This window comes from Bactrocera oleae, chromosome 5 (assembly GCF_042242935.1).
Source record: "Bactrocera oleae isolate idBacOlea1 chromosome 5, idBacOlea1, whole genome shotgun sequence".
Lineage (NCBI taxonomy): Eukaryota > Metazoa > Arthropoda > Insecta > Diptera > Tephritidae > Bactrocera > Bactrocera oleae.
In genome coordinates this window covers 50,931,591-50,956,844 of record NC_091539.1, presented here as the reverse complement: position 1 = coordinate 50,956,844, position 25,254 = coordinate 50,931,591, and the positions used below count along the sequence as shown (strand labels likewise).

The 25,254-nt window shown below is 32.6% G+C and overlaps 3 protein-coding genes across 3 annotated transcripts in view; all 3 read right to left on the bottom strand.

Moving 5' to 3' along the window:
• Nucleotides 1-3,024: 3,024 nt before the first annotated feature.
• Nucleotides 3,025-25,254, bottom strand: part of LOC106618832 (uncharacterized) — a 149,794-nt gene continuing 127,564 nt past the window's right edge. The window contains exons 2-6 of the mRNA XM_070109899.1: nt 23,246-23,302; nt 22,455-22,598; nt 17,408-17,601; nt 16,671-16,767; nt 3,025-4,506 (exon numbers count right to left, since the gene is read on the bottom strand). Coding sequence (XP_069966000.1) covers nt 4,358-4,506; nt 16,671-16,767; nt 17,408-17,548 — 387 coding nt within the window. The 5' untranslated portion in view covers nt 17,549-17,601; nt 22,455-22,598; nt 23,246-23,302 and the 3' untranslated portion in view covers nt 3,025-4,357. The remainder of the gene's footprint in view (nt 4,507-16,670; nt 16,768-17,407; nt 17,602-22,454; nt 22,599-23,245; nt 23,303-25,254) is intronic.
• LOC106618841 (protein spaetzle) lies at nt 7,800-9,219 on the bottom strand. The gene has a single exon (XM_014236737.3). It carries the CDS (start codon nt 8,633-8,635, stop codon nt 7,973-7,975), a length of 663 nt encoding a protein of 220 aa, XP_014092212.2. The 5' UTR covers nt 8,636-9,219; the 3' UTR covers nt 7,800-7,972.
• On the bottom strand, nt 12,557-13,528 carry LOC138857398 (protein spaetzle-like). The gene has a single exon (XM_070109898.1). The coding sequence runs from the start codon at nt 13,432-13,434 to the stop codon at nt 12,766-12,768; it is 669 nt and encodes a 222-aa protein (XP_069965999.1). The 5' UTR covers nt 13,435-13,528; the 3' UTR covers nt 12,557-12,765.

Below are 25,254 nucleotides of genomic sequence, written 5' to 3'. Positions count from 1 at the left end.
CTATACGATACCATCGGCGGCGGTTTTATGGATAGTTCCTCCTGGGATACAATTTCGCAATATATACCAACATTGGAAAGATTGATATATTTAAATCGCTTATAGTCACATTAAAGTCGATAATAGCGCAAAATTAATACAATTTAATAGTGTATGATGTCTGCTAGAGTTGAAGTTTAGTGGTAATCCCACGTTTTTAAGCGCTTTGGAGCATAGTCATTCTCGGATGTGATAAAGCTTACAAAATTGAGGCCTTCACAAACTTCCATAATCTGCATATACTACAGGCTTAAATCGGGTAACAAGGTTAAAATTCTTATCTAACTTCTATGTTAACGACTTTGAACGACCAATGGCACCAATCGCTTTACAACTAGAGCATAGTGAAAGGTTTTATTTGGCGTTTCTTGAACTAAAAGTGCTCTGAAGTATAATACAAAATTGTGTGCTATATAAAATGAATTAAATTTCTTTAATAAACTTCACATTACTCCCGTTTTTTCAAAATCCCAAGAAATGGTTTTTGTTTCGTTCATTGGTATTATAAGGAAAATTGCCAAAATTAATCTTATATCTTAAAAATCGTCGACATTCTCCAGTTTCTACAAAATGCAAAGCAAGTGGAATCAAAGGTAGGGTCAACCAAAAATCTTGCCCACCGGTATTCGTATTTGTCCTTCGTATACTTCATTATGCTGAAAATTTTGAAATTTATATAGTTTCAATATTATAATATTTCTAATATAGATTTTTTTGAACTTGATAAATCTCTATTGTTTATGCTACAAATTGATTTAAAATATTTTCCGTGAAATATTTATATACATACATATGTTGTTATTTCTTATTACATAATATACCGACTATGCTAACTTCATTGCCTGTTGACAACGCCGAAGTGCTTCTGACACTGCGCTTATTTCTTAGTTTTTATACATTTTCATAAAGCTTTTTTGCCATTGCTCTTGTTTTGGTTTCAGTGTGTGAAACCAAAACTTTTATAAAGTTTTGTTTTGTGTAATAGAAATAGAATACAATAGTCATTAGTTGAAAATAAAAAGTTAATTTTTCTATGTTTTTTACTACTATATTAACTCCACTACATAGCACTTATCGAAGTAATTGGCCACTTTATACTTTAATTGTTATTTAAGTGCTTATATAAATCTACACTTCGCATATTATAAACTTTATGTAACAAACTACTTTTGAAAACTTTTAATTAATAAAACTTCAAGTAGAAAAATTCAACGACCAAACGCTATGTTACATACGTATATATATATACTTGTAATTGGTTTATATGTGTACATATATTGTAAAAAATACATACATAAGTATTCATATGCTTTTGCTTAGTAGTATTTATTTGAAACGTGTGTGTAAAATAGCACAAAAATTAAGAAATATATATATATTTTTTAATAAATATTATAATTTTGACGCTTAGAACTATTAAGTATATTTGTTTTTGTTGTAACCCTTGCTTATGTTGCTTGATATTTCCCTTTTTTATTTTATTCTACACAACTACCACCACAAATCTCGCGACCTTACTCGTTTGCTAGTATTTTTGTTGATTTGTATTAAAGCTTTTCATTTCTTTGAAGTTTCTTAATTAAATTATTAAGAAAATACATTTTTCTTTTCGTTTGTATTTTTTCTCTTAAGGAACATCTTAATTTACTGAATTATTTACTAAATAGTAGTTTTCTGCAAAGCCTTATTTACAATGCAATTTTTACATATATTTTTATATACACACTGAATATATACTGAGTCGCTCGACTATCGAATCCAGATTTGTTTACGACAAAAAAAAGAACGAAGACCGAAGATCTACTACCCATGCATTTTTTATAGCATAAAAAGCTGCTTATCTTGAGTTTGACCAATCAATTTGTATGCAGCTATATACAATAGTTGGCCGATATTGGCGGTTTCGACCAATGGTTAGTGTTTGGCGAAAATTTCAGGTCGATATATCAAAAACTGACCCGACGATTACTTTTCTCCCGTCCAACTGACACGAGGGGCTCAATCAAAGATCTAAAATTCTTTAGCTACAGAAACAAAAATTTTAACAGATACAATTTAAATTATGTTATAATAAATTTTTATGATTTTATTTATGTATTAAGAGAAAGCAATATAGTCTTTTAAATTTTGAAAAGTGGGTCAGATAAATCAAATTTGATCTGCAAAATTTTAACACTAAAGGTCCAACTTGCATAGAAAAACGGGCCAGAATATTAAATTTAACTTTAGACAACAAAAAAGAACTGCAAACTATTCATGTCAACGCCTAGTGTATGAAGTTACACTCAACCTAGCACCCCATTGAAAATGGCCTATGGCGAAAAGGAAAAATTGCTTTCGATCAGACTTTAAATTGTCAGAATGGATTTGTTAACTAAGGTTCAATACGATAGAGTCATATTCCAATAAAGGGCTAACCAAAATTGTAAAAAGTGTTTTGATAACGCACGAATCTCTAAATACCTTAGACCTGCGTGTAACAAAATTAAGAACACCTACGTTATGTTTATTGTCCTTAAAGTGGTATTTATATTTTGACAACCTTTAACTCTACTTAAGTTGGATATTGTCCAAATATGCCTTCGTTGGCCATATATAAGAACAATCCGCTTGGTCTTCGAAAAAGAAAGCAGTAAACAGTAGTACATGATCTATTTTAATATCATTCATTTTATTTATACTATCTAAGTAAGCTAACGACCCAGTAGATTTTTCCATCTATTGGCTGAGAGTTGAATAATTTAAGTCAATGAACTTTTTTCTCAAAAACTTTTAGTTTCATCGACTAAGGTTGAATTAGTTAGATAAGTAAAAAGTTTTACACTTCTTATGTGTAGCCGCTCAATTCAATAAGCTCAATGAGTTTATCTTTAAACACGGTTTTCTCAAAACTAGTTTTTTCAAATGATCCGATCTATATCAAATTTTCTGCATGTTCTGTATGAAATCTCCATACAATGATTTATCTTTTGTTTTTTTTATCAATTAGATTGATATTATCGAATTTTGTCAGGCCAAGAACGAACAAAATTTTAGGTAAAGTTTACTTACAGAAAAATGCCGCTATTTCATATCATCCATAGAGCAGACCGAAAGGGCGATCGGCTGGAATAACACCGTTGATCGTTAGTTCAATATTGTCTTCCTATTTTTTTAATAATATCAGGTCTAGTTACCAAGATTATCGCTTAATAATTACTTTTATTTCCCAACTTTTATTGTTTTTATTTATCAAGATTATTCCACCGTAAGCATATACCTATAACGGTAGACACAAATTTGATTCCAAATAGCTATATCATTTAAATAACACAATTATTGACACGAATTTGCTGCCTGTATATCGGAAACCGCAATATATCAAAGCTCTGAATAATATTGAATATTTTATTCCTAAAATTGGAATGTAAGGTTTTTAAAATGATTCCTGAATTAGAATCAGCAATGTACCATTAAGTGTATTTTTCCGGAGTTTCTTCAATGGAAATGCCTCTCCTTTAACAACCTATAATATATTCTAATACTAAGTGTTTTCAAAATGTTATCAGAAACATATCTTAAACTTCGGATGATAGTGGATATGGATATTTTACCTTCATTTAGCCAACAATATACTAATAAATAGAAATACAAACTAGTAGATAGTGGAAAGCAATCTTAGCCAAGAATATACGAGCAACTAAATTTACTTGTCGCTTGCTTGAGTATTTTGTATACAGAAGATATGAAAAAAATATGATAGCGGTGACTCTGGCTAAAAATCTTAAGAAGTGTGTATATAAAAATATAAAGACTCGAAGCCAATGCCTTCACATTTTTATTGAAGATATCTTAATTAGTATATATATACTATACTTGTACATATATATAAAATGTATAAAACACTCAATTGCCTAAGTAATATAGTAGATATATACATAGTTTCCTTTGTAAGTAGGTGACTTAGAATAAGAAAAAGTTTCGATAGTTATCATAGAAACATGAATTCCACGTACATATATAATAAGAACGCAACTTATATAACATTATATCATTTTAGTAGGAAGAATTCTTAAGCATAAAAATATGTTCGTAAGTATGTATAGTGTTTAAAAGATATATAAATATATTATATATCGTAGTTGTTGGTAAATAGTAGTGACTTGTAGAAAATAACAAGTGCAAGAGCAAACAATTACATTGGAGTAAGTATTCTATTGATTTCTTTCAAATAGGTGAGAGCGTTAATGAGCAAAAGCATTTATATTGTTTACATAAGAAATTTTAGTGTCGATCTTAAGCGATGTTGTGCTTCATAGTAAACTTCAATATATAATATTTAAACCTGCTCTGCCGCTTCATCCAACACCATCGAATGTAAATCCATGGCGGAGCGTGTTTTACGCGGCGGTCGTGGCATCATGAATTGACTGGGACTGGGGCCAACGAAAACCGAGTTTTGCCGAGGGCGCATGTTCACAGCATAACCTGTAAAAGAGACAAATGGAGAAATTGAGTTTATCAAGCGCGTAAACTACTCAAAAATTATAGCTTAAAATAAAAGCAACAACAAAAAGGATTTACAGACGCTTGCAACATTCGAAAGCATTGTCAAATTAAAAAGTATGCAACTATAAAGTGTCCGCAGCGACATTTACTGCGTTCAAATTGCGCTTTGAGGCGCCAGATGTCAGCTGCACAATATTTCCGATAACAATTAAAGAAGATTACCATAGCAGCTTCAATGAACTGTGAACAGTGATATATAATATTAACGTAATCTGTATTTGCGACACACATTGTTGACACGCAATTTACATTTAATAGCCACAAAAAAAAAACAGTATTTTATCATTTCGAGCGTAGAAACTGCTATTGGCTGCAAAGTTTCTGCGGTCGAACTGAAAAAATACTGTTTTGGTTACGAAATATATTTTTTTATATAATATAATCTCCCTTATTCCACTTATTCCAATGATCCTCCAATAATTTTATGCCATCCCTATAATGACCTTCCGGAATAGCTTCTTCATTCGACGAAAAACGCTTTCCACGAAGGAATTGTTTCAGGTTTCTGAAAAGGTAGTAGTCACTGGGAGCCAAATCTAGTGAATACGGCGGATGCTCATGTAATTCGTACTTTAATTCGTTGAGTTTTGTCATTGTCAAAACACCTTTGTGAGTAGTAACAAAATTCCTTTTGCATCCCAAAACACTTATGCCATCTGACTTCACCTGCTTTGGAGCTGAACAAAAAACTTCTGAGAAATTTGTTTTCGCCCCAGTTTTTGTTGAATTGTTAACGTGTGCGGCACTAACTTTCTAAACAGCTTTTTCATATGTAATTCTTGCTGTAAAATATGAAGTACTCGCTCGTCAGAGATGCCGATGGCATTAGCAATTTCACGCTTAGTCAAACTTATTTCGTATATTTTATTTAGCACAAGGTACTTAGAATGATTTATCGAAAGTTTGCGCAACTTCTTAAGTGTTGAGAACTAGAGAGATTTACAGTTTGAACTGTTTGAAATCTTCCATATCGCGCACATTTCTATACCTTATGTCTGTTACTAACAAGCTTTCGTGTGTAGGCGCAAAAATATGCGTTAATTAAGGTTCAAATATCGCAGGTGCAGAGCTCACCGAGCTTACAAAGGACAAAAGCAGATAGAATATCGGTAATTTACATGCATATATTATTTTCTTATGTTAAAGCGCTTTTCTTTTATATATTTATATAAGGGTAAGCTTTGCATTTAAATGTCTATCTTCCGTTATATTTTCTAAACAATCAAAACCTTAATTAATTTCTGCTATTTTCTTCATATTTTCAGATTTGCAATAACACAGATTAATTTTTTGCCTGTCGACAACGTAAATATATTGCTAGAGGAGAAAACGTAGCCAAAAAACCAAGAAAATAAACGACTTTCATAATTTACCTGCAGCATGTTCTCATATGATTTCTGCATTTAAATGAAAATTATTACGGTGAAATAACAGTGCTTGTGTGAAAAGTTGGTAAAAATAGACATACAAAAATATTCGCATGTGAATCAATGGATGTAAAGTGATGTGCATTTATAAGTGTATTTGTGTATGTGTTTGTGAGTGATAAATAATGTTGCACAAACTGAATATGGAGCACTAGCTGAGGAAATGATATGACCTGAGGTAACGAACATTTTGGGTGAGTGAGGGAATTTTTTGGTATTTGAATTTGAATATTTAAGACTATTTTTGAAAGTTATAATTTAATATTCTGCACTAAACTGAAGCGTTTATGCATACGAATTGTGTTGCATCGGCTTAAATATATAACCACACCTTGTGCGAAATTTCGAAAAAAAATATAATTTTTGCATATCACAATAGTTTTAACTTTTACAAAATACCATACCCAAATTTTAAATAAAAAATGTTTATATCAAGAATTTCATATAGTTTAGAAATTCTCGAATTATTTTGAAAAAATTAGGAACCTTAGTAAAAGGGTGTTCCAGAAGAACCCCCGTAAAAAGGTGTCTAGCAAAAAGAACATTTTTTCAGCGTATGTTATCTCAAATTAAAAAACCAAACAAAAAATTATTACAATAGACGAATACACGTAATGAACGAGGGACTAGTCAAAATTTTGATTTTTATCAAAATAATGACTTCTAAAAAAAAGTCGTTTTATCTGAAAAAAATGTACACTTCAAAGTACTTGAAAAATTGAAATTGTTATTAAAAAGATTGTTTGATATGACTAAGGAGTCGATCCGTTATGCCGTTTCGGAGAAATTTTCCTCATTGACTCTGAAGCAGCGCTTCGAGAAAAACTGCTTTAAAGTTTTGCGAGCCGATTAGAAATAACAAATGCATATATACATATGAATATACATATCTCCAAAACTATTTGACGGACCAACTAAGAAAACTATTCTCAAATATTAGGTGTAGTAAAAAACATCCATTATTTTTGCTTGAAATTGAATGCTTTAATTTTTACTTTTCGTATCCAGCCTTTTTCAAATGATTCCAAACGGTTTTTTGTGCAATGTTTAGGTCTTGGACAATCGCAATCGATGCTTGGTTTCGGCGATTTCCATTATTTGATCGATTTTTTTCGATAATTGGTGTTCCAGAGCGCGGTGCATCTTTGGTATCGAAATTACCAGAACGGAATCGACGAAACCAAAATTGCGCACGATTGGCTGTTACAGTGTCAGGACCATAAACGATATTTATCATTTCAGCCGCCTGCCTTACGTTTTCGCCCTTATCGAAGAAAATTTGTAAAATAAAGCGATTTTCTTTTTGCTAGTGTCCATCGTTGACACGCGCTCAAACAGAGCTAAATAAACCAATCACAAAACTGTCAGAAAAGCTTTTTTAGTAAGAAATGTCATAATAGACGCAGAGATACAGATTAATAACGCCATCTATTGGAAAAATAATGGTTTTTTTACTGCACTTGGTGTAGGCAAAAAAACTCGATTTTTTGAAATTAGAAGTGGATATAGTCGATATAACAAATTCGATTGCTATAAAATATTAATTAGACTAGTAAGTTAAATTATACTATAAGATTTCTTCAATTGAAAAAAGCCTAAAACAAATGGAAGACCTATAAAGAGTTTACCAATATAATGTAGGATTATAATGCTCGTTCTCTGAACAATACATGTTGCACAATTAACCGAACTAAAATATGAGTAGCGAATACCACTGAGGTTTTTACTCACACCACATTTAGTTGAAATATCCCGAAAAAACCACAACAGAAACATAAACCATACTTATATATTATATAATATATATATATATGTATTATTATATTTATAGTTTATTTCATACTTATTTAACAAATTAACAAAACATTCTATGAACTATTTTCTACCACATGACTGTACAAATAATTCTGAGAATTATTTAAGGAACAATAATTAATAAATAAGCAGTTTCCCCATTTTCAACTCCTCCTCATATCCCGCAACGAACATTTGCATGCGTTGGGCAACCTCACCATGCGCTCATGCATGACGCCATCCACCAGCACCACTAAACTTCTATAAACAAAATGTTGCTTACATCTTGATTTCACGCCGAATGGTAAGAGATCGTCAAATTTGCACGGCGCATCTTCATTTTCGCATTGCTCCACTAGAACGCCTTGCTTGTATTGTTCGTGTTGCACAACCATTAGCCATTTCGATTCCACAGTTTCGGCTACCTTCGGATAAACCAATCGTGTTTTACTGTCACAATAGTAGCTCTCATCAATGTCATCGTTCATACGATTCGTCACATTTATTGGTTGTACGAAATCATCTTTGAAATATGGTTTGAACTTTTCAAATTCCTCTGTACTAAATTTATTCAATTGTGTTGCTTCCAAATAATTTGTAACCTCGGTACAGAATGTCTGGCCTTTCAGTCGTTCGGGGCAATTGATAGCATCAACGGTTGATTGTTCTTTCGTTGTGTTGAACACATAAAAGCCAGTTCCCATCTCAAAGAGGTCATCCAACACTATTTCCGTTTCGATATCTGTTATTGGACGACTGCCAATGTGTTTAATAATCAATAAAACGCCCAAGAGAACGATCTCTAATCGCAAGTGAAGAAAAAACATATTTTTGTTTTTGTTCCGTTGACTCTTTAATTACGCTATAATCTTATGGTTTACTCCAAAGCCTGGTACATTTGGTTTTCCCCAAGTGGCTTGAATGTTTTTGGCCAGAATTGATTGAGTTTATTATGAAAATCTGTAGAAACTTGGGAATTTCCACCGCTCAGTTAATTGTCAGGACTCGCTGAATGCTGGGTTTTTCCCACAACTGAATGAGTTGTGTAAAAAATTTCCTTTTTATACCAGACCATACAGGCAAACCCACGGATTTCGCGTTTGCACGCGGGTAGCACAGCCAAGTGGCAGGTATCGCCATTATAGCGTCTACGGTAGCTAACCTTTCGCAGCGCTTGCTCAAAAGATTAGACAAAAAGTATTTGCATTTAGCGTACGGCTACAGAAAATTACCTAAGCTATTGATAATGATGCAATCAAATTTAGCAGGTGCCTAAACCTTAGCAAATCTTCAAAAGAAGAAAATCGTTTTTATTATGAATTCCAGGAATTAAGGCTGTTAATTGTTATGACAGTAGACAGTTACTGTCTGGGAAATGTTGTATATGCTCTTTTCAAAAATAAAGTGAAATTATTTATTTTTCAATAGAAATTTTTATTGCTTCAAATATATTTTGCCGATAAATAACTGGCATGCAAAAACTTTCATGAATGAAATTATTTTTAATGAAACTTTGTAATATATAATAATAATAATATAAGAGCATAATATTAATAGTCATAATTTACTATGATTTGTATAGACCTGTCATTGGTCAGAAATATAGTTACGATTTTTAATCCATTTCCGAATCGAATTCATCGTTTGCTTTTTAACTGCCTCCTTCTTGTGATTATATTTCTTCTGCTATGTTTTAAGAAATATGTTTTATAATGATTTATTTTAAAAATGATACAAATTCATTATTTTGAATATGTTGTTGGTTTAAAAACGAATCAAACACGATTTCTTTCATATGGCTTTTGTGACCAACTCTTAATCCAATTTTGGATCTCAATTCCACTGCTAATCATTCGAAAGTCTACCGACGTTAATTCCAAGCTCTGAACTTTGCTCTTCATAGCGCTTAAACCAAGTATTGGTTAAACTTGAACATTCGATGGAATAAGGTTTCCTGCTAAACTTTTAATGTAAAATGAGTAATGATGCCACCACGGGTAGTTACAGAGATAAATTTAACAGTATTCCTTAGTTTTCTTTTGTATTTTCGGAATTGTTGATTTTCAGAAATAAATACTGTTCGACAATAGATTAATGAAACCTACAACCGTTCCGACAACATTCGGGCATACATACGTAACGAAATCGGACCCGAATTAGTATCCGGCCAAGAACTGTCAACTACTACAAAAGTCACAATTTCATCTACACAACGACCCCACAATCTGTGTTAATATTTGTACGAATAATCAAGAAAAGCACCGAAGCTATAAAACACGTGCATTTTTCATAGCATAAAGAGGTATAAAAAGATCTTTAACTTAATTTTGATCGGTCAATTTATATGACAACTATATGCTACAGTGGTCCGATCTGGACAATTTCTTCGGAGATTGTAGCGATGCAGTCAACAACAGTCTATGCTATGATACCTTGTCAAATAAAAAAGTATTCCATAGCAGGACTTGAGTTCGATCGGTCAGTTTGCATTTATAGCTGTCATGCAAACTGACTTATATATCGGAACAATTTCTTCGGTGAATGCATTCTTGCTTTAGACAAAATCCATGCAATATTTCAAGAAGATACCTTGTTAAACAAAAAAGATTTCCATGCAAGCACTAGATTCCGATCGTTCAGTGTGTAAAATTTTTGGTCGATATCTCAAAAACTAAGGACTAGTTCTCATATATACAGACGGACATTACTAAATCGACTCAGCTCGTCATTCTGACTAATTACAATTGTAATATTTAATAAAATAATATATATAAATAATAATTATATATATATAATTAATAATTATTATATATATTATAATAATTATATATATATAATTAATAATTATTATATATATTGTGTAGGGTCTCCGACGTTTCCTTTTGTGTGTTACAAACTTGTTCAGGGTATAATGAGTTAGCGTGTAAGCTACCATTACTGAAATGAATTATTATGAAAGCTTAATGAATAAACTCTCAGTTTTGAAATTTCTTGGCACTTACGTCATTCACATTTTCTTATATAATATAATGTATACATTCTTGTGCAATGTATATATACATAAAATCTTTTGTATTTTAACATTCGTAAAATGAATCAAAGTTTTATGTGCACATTTGCATGCAACATGCAATTCCCTCATTCACATTTTCTCTTGCATGTTCTTTCATTTGCCTGCCCATTCGCCACATAACACATGAATTTACTATATGTTTCGAATGAATTTGCAACTGACGCTTTCGAAAGGAACTGGGAAATTGCACAATAAGCGCTACGTTTTTATGCCAAAAAAGAAATTTCTCTCAACGCAAAAAGGTGGTGGACTGCTCAAAAACAACTCAGAAATGTGAATTTGTCGAAGTGATTTTTAGTAGCTTTCGTTTGGTAGTTCCAAAGGCCTGCTTACACTTCTGATAAAATAAAAGAAAGCCCGTATGTAAGTGCGGAATATTATTTTTTTTGGTGAATATCAAAAATCTCTTATATTATTTATTTTACCACTTGGGATAAATCCTTTCGTCGGTGACAAATTATGTTTTGTTCTTCACCCGAATAGTTGAATTACAACTTGCCGTCATTAAGTGACCTTTTGCTCTTCAAAAGTTATTGGTACTTCTGCAGAACTTTGCACTAATTTATTTTCATAACTAAACACTGTATTTCTTAGTTATCGTTCCATTTTTGGCGACATATCACTTTGAAAATTTCAATATAACTGAGCTGAGTTTACCATACACCTCAGCAAGTAAATTACGACAGGTAGTTTTCCTATGAACATTAACGTTTGATGATGATTTCTATACAATGGTATGTGACAATTGTACCTGGTCAGCGAAGCCTGGAACACAAGACAATACATTTAACAGGCTTTTTTTTTTGAGCCAGAGATGCTGTATGAATATTAATATGTGTTGGCTTTTCAAATCTCACAACTACTCATTTTTACATCAATTTCTTATACTACTTCTAAATATTAAGGCATACAATTTTTTAAATCTTTGGATTTACTAGTAAATTGTTTTGGAGAGATGGAGGCTAACTCCATATAATTTTCAACGATGTTTTTTTTCCAGTCCTACGTTCGCTGTAAATACTTTCGTCACCTTCAAGTCCTTGCTATTTCGGTGATAAATATCATAATACCATCTTCAAATTTAAAAATATTCTTTAATTTATCCACAATGTCCTAAGAAGCACCTGTCTTGAGCATTGCTGATACTCTGCCAACTGTTTCAAGCACTATTAGGAAATATGTAGGTACTACAATTACAACCATTATGTGCTTGAGTTCAAATTGTATTTTGAATATTCTAAGGTGTAGTTTATTTATATCATTTATAGTTCAGCCCAAAGTATAAGCGCATATATTTGTTTTGGGAAAAATCAGCCCCTACTATCTCATAATTCACCTAAGAACTGGTATATCTTATCTTGAAAGCAGCTTGTTTATGAAATCTTTGATTTGAAAACCCGTCATATTGTATCTAAATAAAAGTTCGCAGCAAGCTACCTGGTGCAGAGAGCAATTGTTTATGAACGAACAAAAGAAGTGTAGTATTCGCAATTTAATCTGTACACCTGTTTTCGAAAATTCTTCTGAAGACTCAATTTGGTGCGATATGATTACGTAAATGCAATCATTGGTAATCTAACTCATCATCCATGTGATTGGGTACAAGTCTATAGATTTTAAGTAGACATCTCATAGATATTATTATCTTTATATATTAAATTTATAAAACCGGCTATTTTTGGGAGCTCTGCAAATGTCCACCCATTTTAATGCCTTTTAATTGATTATGTCTGTTAACATAAATAATATTGCTACAAAGAAAGCGAATTCTAGTAAAATATCTAATGTTTTTTATAGTTTTAATATTTTTTTATGACTTCAAAATTCTACGCTATCCAAAATTAAATATTTTTACATATTTTAGTCTCATAACTATGAATAATCTCAAATGGAGCTCATGCTACATTCACAGGTACTTGGTAATTTAATCATTTTCTCTTTCATAAGGCCATTCACCAACACCACCATCTTGCGATAACTGAAGTTTTGTTTACATTTAGAGATATCCATCAATGGCAGGGTACTATTCTCTTCACCAAGTCGTTCCCTATTTTCACACTCCTCCACTAGAACAGCTTGCTTGTGTTGCTCATGTTGGACTATCAACAACCATTTAGTATCCCCTGACTCAGCACCCTCTGGATATATCACGTTTGTCTTGGTATTACCAAGTTTCTTTACCGCCTTGATCTCCATACGTATTGCTATATTCAACGGCAACGCCACATCATCTGTGAAATACTCTCTGAATTTTTCAAACTCTTCTGGGTCAATTTTATCAAGCCGTGTAGCCTCCATATAATTTTCAACCTCCTTGCAATACGATTTTCCAGCTCTACGTTCGGCACAAACGATTTCATCATCCTCAAGTTCTTCTCTTGCTACTCCAGTATTGTATACCATAAGGCCTTCGTCAATTTTAAAGATGCTCTGCAGTTTCTTCATTATGTCCTTAGAAGGATCAGCACTGGGCACTGGTTTGGCTCTACTTTGCAGAACTATCAGGAAAAATGTTAGCATTTTAAGCAATGAGTGTAGCTTTGTAGACATCATTAATTTTAAATCCGACGTGTTAAAAATCTGCTAGTGTTGTGTTTTTTAGTGATGAGTTTTTAGCTATATATTTCGCTGTCACCTTAGTGTTAACGACTGACATCTCAAGTAGATTTGCAGCCCACTTTATAGCTCAATGCGTAGTTATGCATGTACAATATTTTTTACCTACGAAAGGCTTTTAAAGGTGAAGTAGTATTCCCAGGTACTTAATTTAGGAATTTCGCTTCAACTGGGAAAATCCCCGTGTCTTTTTCTTGTGACTTAGTTCTGTCGTTATTCTGCAATCAGATTGCCTTTTTTGTAAATAATAACATCTTTGGGGTTTCATTGTTTTATCGAATCATACCCCTAGAATTATTGTTGAACTTATATACGATATGTTATGATCCGACTGCTAAACTGTATGTACAGCAGTATGTTTAATATTTTATGTGAAATTAAGTTTTAATCGACGTTTGCGTTAAGACCATATTTTTACAACAAATCAAAACAGTCTAAAACAATCGATATCGGCGTATTCATTTCATTAAGATCGTTATTTGTGAGAGAATCACAAGCCAATCATCTAAATCTCTCAACTAAATGACTTTGAATGTCAGTTACCGAATTTCTGGCGCATTCTTACCGATCTATCTATCGGTTTATATACCCTGAATAGGGGATAATAAGTTTGCCAGGAAGTCTGAAACACTCAGAAGGAAACGCTGGAGACTCTATTACATATATACATATATATAAATGATCAGCATGATGAGCTGAGTTGATTTAACCGTGCCCGTCTATCTGTCTGTATATACGCGAACTAGTCCCACAGTTTTTGAGATATCGCTCTGAAATTTCGCACATATTCTTTTCTCCCTCAGAAGCTGCTTATTTGTCAGATTCGCCGATATCGGATCTTTATAGGATATAACAGCCATACAAACTAATTGGTCAAAATGTAGCCCTTGTATAAAAAACTTTTTTATTTGTCAAGATATATTCACGAAATTCCGAGGCAGCCGTTCTCCAAACATATTATTCAGATATGACCATTATAGCATAACTGCCATACAATCTGACCGATAAAAATCACGGTAAGATCATTTTTTGCTATACAGCTGTGAAGGGTATTACAGCTTCGGAGCAGCCGAAGTTAAGGTTTTTTCCCGAATTTTGTTCGATTCTCTACAATTCTTTCACTGTGCTGTTTCGCAGTAGATTACGTGGCATAGCAGTGTAACCTATTGCGGGAACCTGATACTAAACGCAATGATATATTGATGTAATTTGTTATGTAAACAAAATTTATACCGTGGTAAGTAATAAGTTTAAAGTGTTCTCACTGTAAGCCAATTGGAGCTGGCCTGCAAGCCGTAACGAAATTAGCAACATGAAATTATATATGTATTTGTTGCTGTTGTCGGACCGTAGTGTAAATATACATCCTAAATATATGCCAAACCCTCGTACCACGAATCAATACTTTCAAGGCTATTTTAGCTTGTGTGCCTACACGGCATACAACATGTATATCTGAGTATGTAAGCAGCTTCACATAAGTAAGAGGATCATGATTTCCTCGTTCAAAGTTTCAGTTTTACTGTTGAACTCTATTTTCGTTTCTGCTGCCCATGTTGGTGATTTACGGTCGGTGCGAGAACGTAGTAGGTCCTTCATATATATGTCCAGTGGTATGTACGTATGTACATATGTGCAAGTAATGGCCAGAGTTTAGCTAAGTTCTTGCATACTTGATGCACTGAAATTCTCTGCAATGTCTGTTATTGTGATTTCGTGTAAATGGATGGTTCCATGTAGTCGGATTATGCGCATTTTGCGAGTGATAGACACGCATCTGTAATGTGTGGTACCGTTGTATTTAGTGCTAAACTTTATTTTGCCGCATTGGAGGCATATCTATAATTCTGTAGACACTTGTTTAATATTTTTTAGTAATACATGAAACTTTTATAACATAATAACAAATAATGTAAGTAATTACGCAATGTAAGGCAAAAAATTTTCGATTTAAAGAGCATACGAAATTTTGAAAAAATTTTTTTTGATACCTCAATTAGTTTTGAGTTACAGCCGTCTAAAATGTAGGCGTACAGTTCAATCTGCTCAATCAATTTATCTTTAAATGCATTTTTTTCAAAACAACTTTTTCAAATTATCGCTTTAATTTTTTCTGCTTATTTTGTATATGTTTTTCTGTACAACGTTCTTCGAGTTTTTCGATTTATAAAAAGTATTTTGGCGGGCAAAACATCATCTAATTTTTTAGCAAAATTCGACTCATATTTAAGTCCGCCCCTTTTGTTAAATTTAAGTTTTTTATACCCTGAACAGGATATATTAAGTTTGCCACGAAGTTTGTAACACCAATAAGGAAACGTCGGAGACCCTTAAAATGTATACTCGTATATAAATGATCATCGTGATGAGCTGTATTGATTTAGCCATGTCTGTCTGCCTGTCTGTATATGTTATATTATATAAGATCTAGTCCGTCAGTTTTCAGATATCCATCTGAAATTAAGCATCTGACCTTTTATCCCTAAGAAGTTGCTCATTTATCGGAACGACCGATATCGGATTTTAGGATATAGCACTTATAATAGACAACTTTTTCATTTGACGAGATATCTTCACGAAATTTGGCATTGGTTGTTGTCTAAAACAATAATTAAATTTTTGAAGAAATTGTTCAGATCGAATTACTATACCATATAGCTGCCATAAAAACTGAACGATCGGAATCAAGTTCTTCTAAGAAGCATTTTGTATTTGTGAAGGATATTATAGCTTAGGTGTTAACTTTTTTTTCTTGTTTTAAATATAACTAGACTAATAATTTTTTTTGGTTTTTTTTTAAATATGGTAAAAGTCGCAATCACTGCAGCAGTGGAGGACGTCTGTTTAGTAACTTGGGTAATCTCAGTGAAAAATATATTATTTGTAAATATATCCTCTAAATTTTAAAACATTCATCACCTTATTTTAGGCGGTTACAATAAGTGTGTCCGTTAATTATTTGGAAATTAGTACGAATATAATTAAGTATCAAAAGTACATCTATTAATCTTATCTTAATTGGTAGATCATTTAGATTATACAATTAAACGAGTATCAGTTAGATGATTGTTCGTTCATTTAACCCAAACATCCAAAAATTACATTTTTGCAGTGATAGTAGTGAAAGTTTTATAAAAGCTGGCTTTAAATAAATATATTAAAAATGTGCTTACCTTTGGCATATATCGTGGGATTATAAGCAGCAAATTGACAGGTCGGCATATTTATATTAGTAACTAAACCCATTGACATACGAGATACAGATGCGCGCTGAAATTATGCAGAGGGAAAAAGTTTTTTTTTTTAGTAAACAATCGAATAAAGACTTTAATTATGTATATAAAGTTCTCTTTTAAATAAAAATAAGCATAAAAAAATAAAATCTAGTAAAGGAGTCAACATTTTCCAAAATTTTTAAAAAGTAGTGATTTCAAATGCGACCCTGAACAAGTGAGATGGCAAAAAACTATTATTTTTGGTTAGTGCAATTAAATTCTGCGATGGACTAATTTTTGTGGGCTCGAAACGATTGACGCTTTGAAAGAGAATACTCGGCGCATTACTACTGTCATACAGCCCCAATTGCTGCTAAAAGTGGTCGAAAATTAGGCCTCTAAGTTGAAATTTATTCAAGTCAGCCGTGGTAATAAATAACAAATAAAGTTGTGTTTCCGGATGAACGTTCGTGGCAAAGCTTATGATTTGCATGTTTGAGTCTATTAGGTAAGCTCGGCTAAAATGTTGGATTGGATACGTATTGCAAACAGGCCACATAAACGAAGTGATTATAACTAAGCGGACTTCAAAATCAAGTGTAAATTTCACTGCATAATACAAATTACAGGGAAAATATATAATTTGTTGAATCTCGATAATGAAAATTGTGTTGCTTCTAGTTATAAATACTTACCCCATGTGTTGGTATGGCATCAATATCGACCAGCGGACAGGAAGAACGATGTTGTTGCTGGAATTTCGGTTGATAGGGTTCCAGCATGCGTATTTTACCCCAGCGGTTAAAGAAGAGAACGATGGCGCCAACCCAAAGCATCAACACTAGGCCAACAATGATTACCTCTTCGGGTCGTACCACAATTTTGGGACCTTTAAGTAGAAATTAAATTAGAAAATTAATACAAGAAAAATTAAATATTCAAGTAACTGAGGTATTAAGTTTAATTTTAAAATTTCAAACAATAGTTAAGAAAAAAGGAAATTTTTTAAGTTGTGCTGCACCGAAGCTATAATCACGGCTTCATATCTTATATATATTATTAGTCTTATTGTCTTAGATAATAGCCTGTACGAAATTTTGTGAAGGTATCTTGACAAATGAAAAAGTCTTTTATACAAGGACTTGATTTTGATCGATCAGTTCGATTTTGCTATCGGCGGTTCTGGCAAAAAAAACAGCTTCTCGGGGAGAAAAAGACATGTGTAAAATTTTAAATCTTAAAAGTGAGGAACTAGTTCGCATATTTACAGACGAACATGGTTAAATCGAACAGCTTGTCAAGTTGATCGCTTATGTATATATTTTATTGAGTCTCTGACGTTTCGTTTTGTGCGTTACAAATTAAATATATATTTATGTTCGGGGCATCAAAGTATTCACAAATTTTCTTCCGTTTTTATTTGTACACCATTTTTAATTAAAAGTAAACAGAAATGCTCAAATTACCAAGAAAGCTGTGAATTTCAATTTTTAATTGGTTTTTTTTGTACTTTGACAAATGAAGACAAATGAAATGAAAATCACCATTAAAGAAAAACACATAGCTGACAATAAGCGAGTAGTGGTGCTTTATCCAGCTTGTGCTCAAGTTAATGCCAACAATAGCAATAAAGTCAATGAGTCGCATTGTTGCACAAATCACAGCGACGACTTTTAATTACTACCTTAATGGCAGGTAGATATACTGGTAATTTGTTTTAATTACTTGCAAGCGAGTAACAGTTGCCGGATAATGCGGGAAATCGTAAATTACATGAAATTCTATATACATATGCGCACGTGTCCAAGTGGAAAATAAATACGAGACGCAGTGCTGGAGTACATATGTACATACATACTTATATAATATATGCTCCTGATCTCCATTTATGTGCTTGTATGTTTAGTTCGCGGAGAGAGTAGCATATCCTTGAAACGCTTGAAAGTCACATGCGTATGGCTTGAACTTCGTTGCGCTTGTCACCGGCACAATCGTTGATGTCTCCGTTGCCGATCACATTACGTACGTTCTTTCTTGTTAGCAGTTTCCTTTCAACACACACACACACATGCGCGTATAAATGTAGATGCGTACTTTTGAGCATATGGTTGCAAGTACATGGGAAATGTAATATGTGTTCTATACATATATGCGCATGTGTGTCGTTTCCATTGTACCTATGTGTTGCCACATCACGTGCCATAGCGGTTTGGGTTGAAATTGCGTGCAGCTCGTGCTAAAACTTTGATCCTTTCGTTCACCTTTGGTCGGAAAAATGAATATAATTTCCGCTCAGCTTTTTGTGTATTTCATTACCCGATTGTCAAACGCATATGTGCCAGCGACTTGTTTACATGCTTACACATAGCGATGAAAATTCACCCAACTGGAATCGATAGTTTTTATTAAAAAAATTTGTTCAATTCAAAAGGAAAGATCGTAAGTAGAAGTTGATATAAGATTTCCAAGCCAGGATTGATGGTAAGGAAAGCTTTGCTATTTATTTGGCGGTAGTGACGGAAAGTCCTCTTTAACCTACGGGCAAACTGTTAGTTCGGACCTGTACTGTCAACAATTGGACCGTCTGAAGGAAGCAATCGTCCTGAAGCGGCCAGCTTTAGCCAATAGGAGAGAAAAAGTATTCCCTGTTAGACAACTCTAGGCCACACAGAAGCTCCGGTAGCTTGCTTGGGAGTCAGCAAGTGATAATCAACTATTTATATGTATGGCGACAGATTTTGCTGATTAAAAATTCGCCTCAAGGGAAGCTTTTGAATAACTTCTATTATATTATAAAGTTTCGTATATAATTCATTAATGTTTGAATATATTTGTGACTCATCTTTGATCAGTAAATTAATTTTCATAGTGAACATAGTCTTTGTGCCTTACTAAACTTTTTCGATTGTGTTCTTGTTTGTTTAAAGATGTGGAGACCGTCGTAACTACTCTTATATCAGAAACCTTTACTAATGTTATTTGATACAAATTATTTTAGATTAAACTCTGACGACGCAACTAAACCTTAAGGAAGCGCATTGTGAAACCACCGGTTCTAAAATCCCCTCGTTATATTATGTCCTTCCGAACCAATCTGTGCTCTTGATAAGGTGCGTCAATTCGAAAAGTTTTATATTTGCAACTTCCGAGACGTTGTCATAGAGGAACCTCTACAAGCTCTTTTTTTTGTAACGTTTGGCCTATTCTACAGTAAACAATGTACGGTATCCCATCTGCTGACATGTCTACAAATAAGACTCCTACTAGAGTTCGTATGCCACTCCTTTGTAGTTTCTGAATAAAATCCAGTAATTTCGTAGACTAAAAAGATACTTTAGATATATATATATATATATATATATATACGTTTAAATAAAATCATATTGTAATTAAAAATTTCCTCTCACATTGCACTATAATACTAAATTTCCGGACAGGTCCTTATAATTATACTTGTATGATATATTTTGTCGTACATAACTGCATTTATTGTTGTATGTTCTCTCTCACTTTTCATTTTATGATATTTACTTTAAACTTGTCGCAAATTTCACGCATTTTCTTTTAGTGAGTATTTCCCCACTTCAGACACTATTTACTGCATTGTACTTATGTACAATATTTACTCTTATTCTCCTTACTCATTTTCTTCTTCCTTTGCTTATTTTGTTCTTTGGTGGCCGTTGCTTGAAGCTTTTCGCTTTTATATTCATACGAGCGAGCGCAGAAAAAATTATAGCATCTGCAGTAGTAAAGTGGGTTGCATCCCGACTTCTTTTAAAACTTTGGAGCGGCTTCGCAGAACCCTCAATTTGTTGAAAGTACAAATACAAAGCGTGCATAAAGGACAAAAGTGTATAAATTGATACATCCTTTATAATTTTTCCTTTCGGTTGTTTAAATATTTAATTTTCGTGCTTTACAGTTATTCCATTAACTTATTTATTCTGCCGCAAGGCACACTTTTTCCTTGGTGTTTTAATATGTAAAACAAATAATAACAAAATAAACAGTAAATAAAGAACTTCGACTAATTTGGCAGCGCGCTTCTTCGCGAAGTATTGCTAATGTAAAAGATGGAATGAAGCCAAGGGCTAATTCCATCCAATTCTATTTAACAATGCTATATGTATTATAGATGTAGTGACAAGGATTTATCATTTCATACTCAATAAAAAAGTGGCGAGGTAAATAAATAAATAAATTGAGAAAAATAAGCGGCTGAAATTAAAATTTCTTAAAATTAGTAACTTTGGGATTTCATGTTAAGACAGCCCTCTGATGCCGTTACAATAACTGTTACGATTTGAAAAAATAATTAAGCTGCCTTTTAGAAGTTTAACCTCAGCTCTTTTTGTCCCAACTTGTCATTATCAATAGAAAATACTAAACTACTTCAACTGTTCCAAAGAATTTGACTCAATCATATACGAAACGAGATATCCAACTAATTCGAAACCTCTTTTTGCTTTAGGATTTAAAAAAATGCTTAAAACCTTAACACTAAGCATGAGTGAAAGACTGATTTTTATTTCGTTTTAATTAAAATAGGTTAAATCAGAGATGACGAGCTGAATATTTTGCTTATAAACGAAAAGAAAGTCATCGCTTATCCACTGTATTCGCCAGATTTACGTAAAGCATGTTATACTGAGAAACTGTACAGTTTTAATACCCAATACGTTACCCAATTGATTTCTCCTTGTGGAGTTATGTGAAGTATACGCTACCGAATCCCGGACCATCAATTAGCTTGAGTTAAAAATAGATGAGGATAAAGTAAGATCTCATTTTATAGAGTGTCAATAAAGACGGCAATGTTATCAATGGTGTTGTCTTAGCACAAATAAATTGTAAAATATTAAAGTGTTGTTTTCTTAAAGATTTTAATATTTACATAAAAAATTAATAATTAAAAGAAAACCTAAATTCTACACCCTTATGTATAAATTCGATCAGATTGACTCATCTCTGGCAAAGTTGAATAGGTTGTTGGTGTGAGTTATACTTTTTTCTTCTCTCCTATCGTCGTCAAAGGTCTACTATAAGGTTGGAGGCGGAATATTGCTCGAAGACATATTTTTCTTGTTTTCCAGGTCATCTGTCCCTGCGGGTCATCTCTTTTCGCATTTTTTTGACAGATAGCGATCCCATGGGTAAGAAGTAGTTTCCTTATATGCCCGCATCTTGGATTTGTGTTACCTCAGAGTTGCTGTAAGTTATACCGAAACAAAATTTTCCGCATTATTGTTCATAGATTTTGGCGCACCTTCCTGGCATATAATGTAGGCCTGATCCAATGGATACAAGCTTGGCTTCTTTGTATGGAATTGGCTCTTTGATTTAGGTTTACGTAGTGAAGATGACATAGATCCATCGTTTAATACTGGTGTAGTGCCTGTTATATCTGGTTTTATTGATGTAGACGTATTATGTTGGCTCGACGGTATTGTACTATATCCACCAAAGAAGGAACAATTTTTCGATTGTTGAATACCAATTTTTAGAAAGTTTATTCTGAGCTGTACTAAGATGTGGCTTCAAAAAAATGATGAAGCTGACTATGACAATACTTGAGATCACTAAATCTTTTATAGCAAAAACAATATTTTAAAAAATATTGAACTTGCGCAGGTAAAATAGGAATGTAGGTGGAACTTTATAAACGTTGCAAAATATTTTTTTATTTTTTTTCTAAATAAAACTTTAAGTTTTTTAATATTTATTGTCAACTAAACTTACCACTCCCCGCTATGGTCGAATTCAATGGTGTTATGTTGGTCACATCTTCGCTGCTGTTGAGATAATCTGAGTTCGTTGCTGAGGCAGAACCAGTCTCTTCGATTTCCACAATAAAATTTGGACCATTCCAACCAGAGCCCCATTCTTAAATTAAAGAGAGTATAAAGTAATTTCGTGAATTATTTATATGTATATGTGAGATTTTTAAATTAGTAAATAATGAGTAAAGTATTGTTATTCGATCTTTGTATTAATGCTGATGTTAAAAATCAATATCACGAAATTTTACTGTAACTAATTGATATAAATATTCGACACATAAAAGTATGTACAGGTAATGAAATTCAGGCATATACGATACTAAATTGGTTTTGAATTTATTTAGCGTTTAGTTTAGGTAGTTAAGGTTAGATCCGTGTAAAAAGTGCTCTCATTGAACAAATTTTTCTTATATGTGATTTAGCATAGAAATGGATAATACCTAGATATATAGACCTGATATAGAACCTTTTTGGGCCTTGTTTTAAGACTAAGACTTTAGACTAAGGTTACAATGTCACTACTTTAATAACTTTGATTTTTAGTTTAAAACAAGTTGAATTACTCTCAAACCAATTATTAGGCGTTCTCGAATAGAAATATATTTTTGATACTTCGCGTTCTAAAATAAAATTAAATATAATAAAGAATCACAAACAAATTTTTATAAAACTGCACAGACGTATTCCCCTGATAGAAGTTTGGTGAGGTTTCTATAGGCATTAATTATGAATAGTACTGAGAACTCTTACCTTCCGAAACTCCTGGCGTTGGTTCTGGTCGCGCTAATAGTTTCTCCAGTTTGATAACTGTAAGAAAAAAAGATAAAATATTAAGTTACATTAAAATAATATATGAAGATGGACTTAATATTTAGTTTTACAAATTATGAAGGATACCTCTTAAACTCTTTCTCAGAATTCAATTTTGTTGTTAATAAGTGAGCCCTTGCTCCAAATTATATTAAAATTCTTATGAAGATAGAGAATTAAGAGAAAAGATTATATATTAATAGAACCATTAACATTACTTTTAAAATGAAAATGTCGTAGAAAAATTAAAACGCTGAATAAAAGTGCTTTTATTTTCCATACTGGAGGAAAAAAAATTGTTACTTCATCGTTTATGACGTTTACCATATTATTATTAAACTACATACATATACCGGTATGAAATGAGCTACTTATGAAATACTTATTTTGAATGAGAAAGTAAAAAAAACGTTTGCAAAGTATTGGTCATTGCTTTTTACACATTTTGACAACCTTTCTGGCAATTTTTGGATACCATGCCAATAAAAATGTTCGCCTCTTGAAGCAAACCAATCAGACACTCAATCTTCGACTTCTGCGTAGGAATCGAAGTGCTGCTAAGCCAATGCGTGTTCCCTCGCTGAAAAAAAATGGTTATCGGAAGTTGCCAAGTCTGGTGAATAGCCAAGTGCTTTGATACCTTAGTACCCTGGACCGATTTTGCTTTGTGTGCAGTTGCATTGTTGTATATAAAATTACGTCGTTTCACAATTCAAATTTCACAAGTGTTTTTCGGTTTTCCATTTGTCTTTCATTCAATTTATGTGGCACCCATTTTCCACACTTTTGAATTTTTCCTTCAGCTTTTAAACGGTCTGAAATTGTTTGTGGTGTAACATTTGTCATGGCTGCCATTTGCTTTTGACTCAAAGCATCATCTACATCCAATATTGCTTGCAGTTCGGCGTCTTCAAACTTCGAAACCATTTTTTGCATGTTGTTTCTGATAGAGCATGATCACCAAATGCCTCGACAAGCATTCGATGCGACTCTGCAGCACTTTTCTTCAAATGGAAACAAAAAATTAATACTTTCCGGTACAAACTTTGACATTTTCAGCATCAAAAATATGACGTTGTTTGTTAAATGAATGTAAGGTTATAGAATGTATTTGACAGATGTCATGCCAACCAAACAGAAGAAAAATTAAGGCTCGTCCACAACAAATGCTCCCTACCAACACATCAGTATCTTAAAGCTCACTTCAAAATCATCATATCAAATCAAAATTATCAAAGCTATCCTGGGTTATTATTTTCAACTCTGCTGCAATTTCACGTGAAACTATCTTAGTTCCTAGAACCCATGTTTTCCATCGGCATATCCCTGTGTTTTTATTATTTTCTCCAAAAAAACATGGTCAATGTAAAAGACTAAATTCCTACGTTACTCTCAGAAAATCATTGGGGATCACGCTTAGTTAGTGGTTATCGCTGTTATCTTTTTCTTGGGCTATCACCTTTTTCTTGAAAACCTCCAACCAAATAAGATATTAAAAATGTGACACATTTTCCGCATTCGTTCAAATCAATATCGACAATCAGTACTTCAATTCAAACCCTAATATAAGAGATAATAATTTGGATATAAATTTAATAAAATCGGTTTGAGTTAGTTTTCAGAATAAGAATTTTCATATTATTTTACTCAATATAAACTTGTTTTGAAACGTTTAAAATTTAATAATCCAATTTAAGTGAAATCATTAAATATTCATTTCATTTTATCCATTGGGCAATGGTAGTTACAGTTTTACTAAGTAGTAGTACATAGTTCACGACTATTTTAGGTTTCACCCAAGTTGAATACTTACTGGATTTATATTTATCATTTCCTGTATTGCATTGTCTGTTTTATTTATTGCAGTGGAGTAAAATTTCGCATAAAACTTTTGCTGCAACTGCATACACTTACATCTACAAACATATACGTTCTCTGAATAAATATAT

What these genes read in the sequence shown, in the direction of transcription:
- LOC106618841 (XM_014236737.3), bottom strand. Translation starts at nt 8,635, where the DNA reads ATGTTTTTTCTTCACTTGCGATTAGAGATCGTTCTCTTGGGCGTTTTA.
- LOC138857398 (XM_070109898.1), bottom strand. Translation starts at nt 13,434, where the DNA reads ATGATGTCTACAAAGCTACACTCATTGCTTAAAATGCTAACATTTTTC.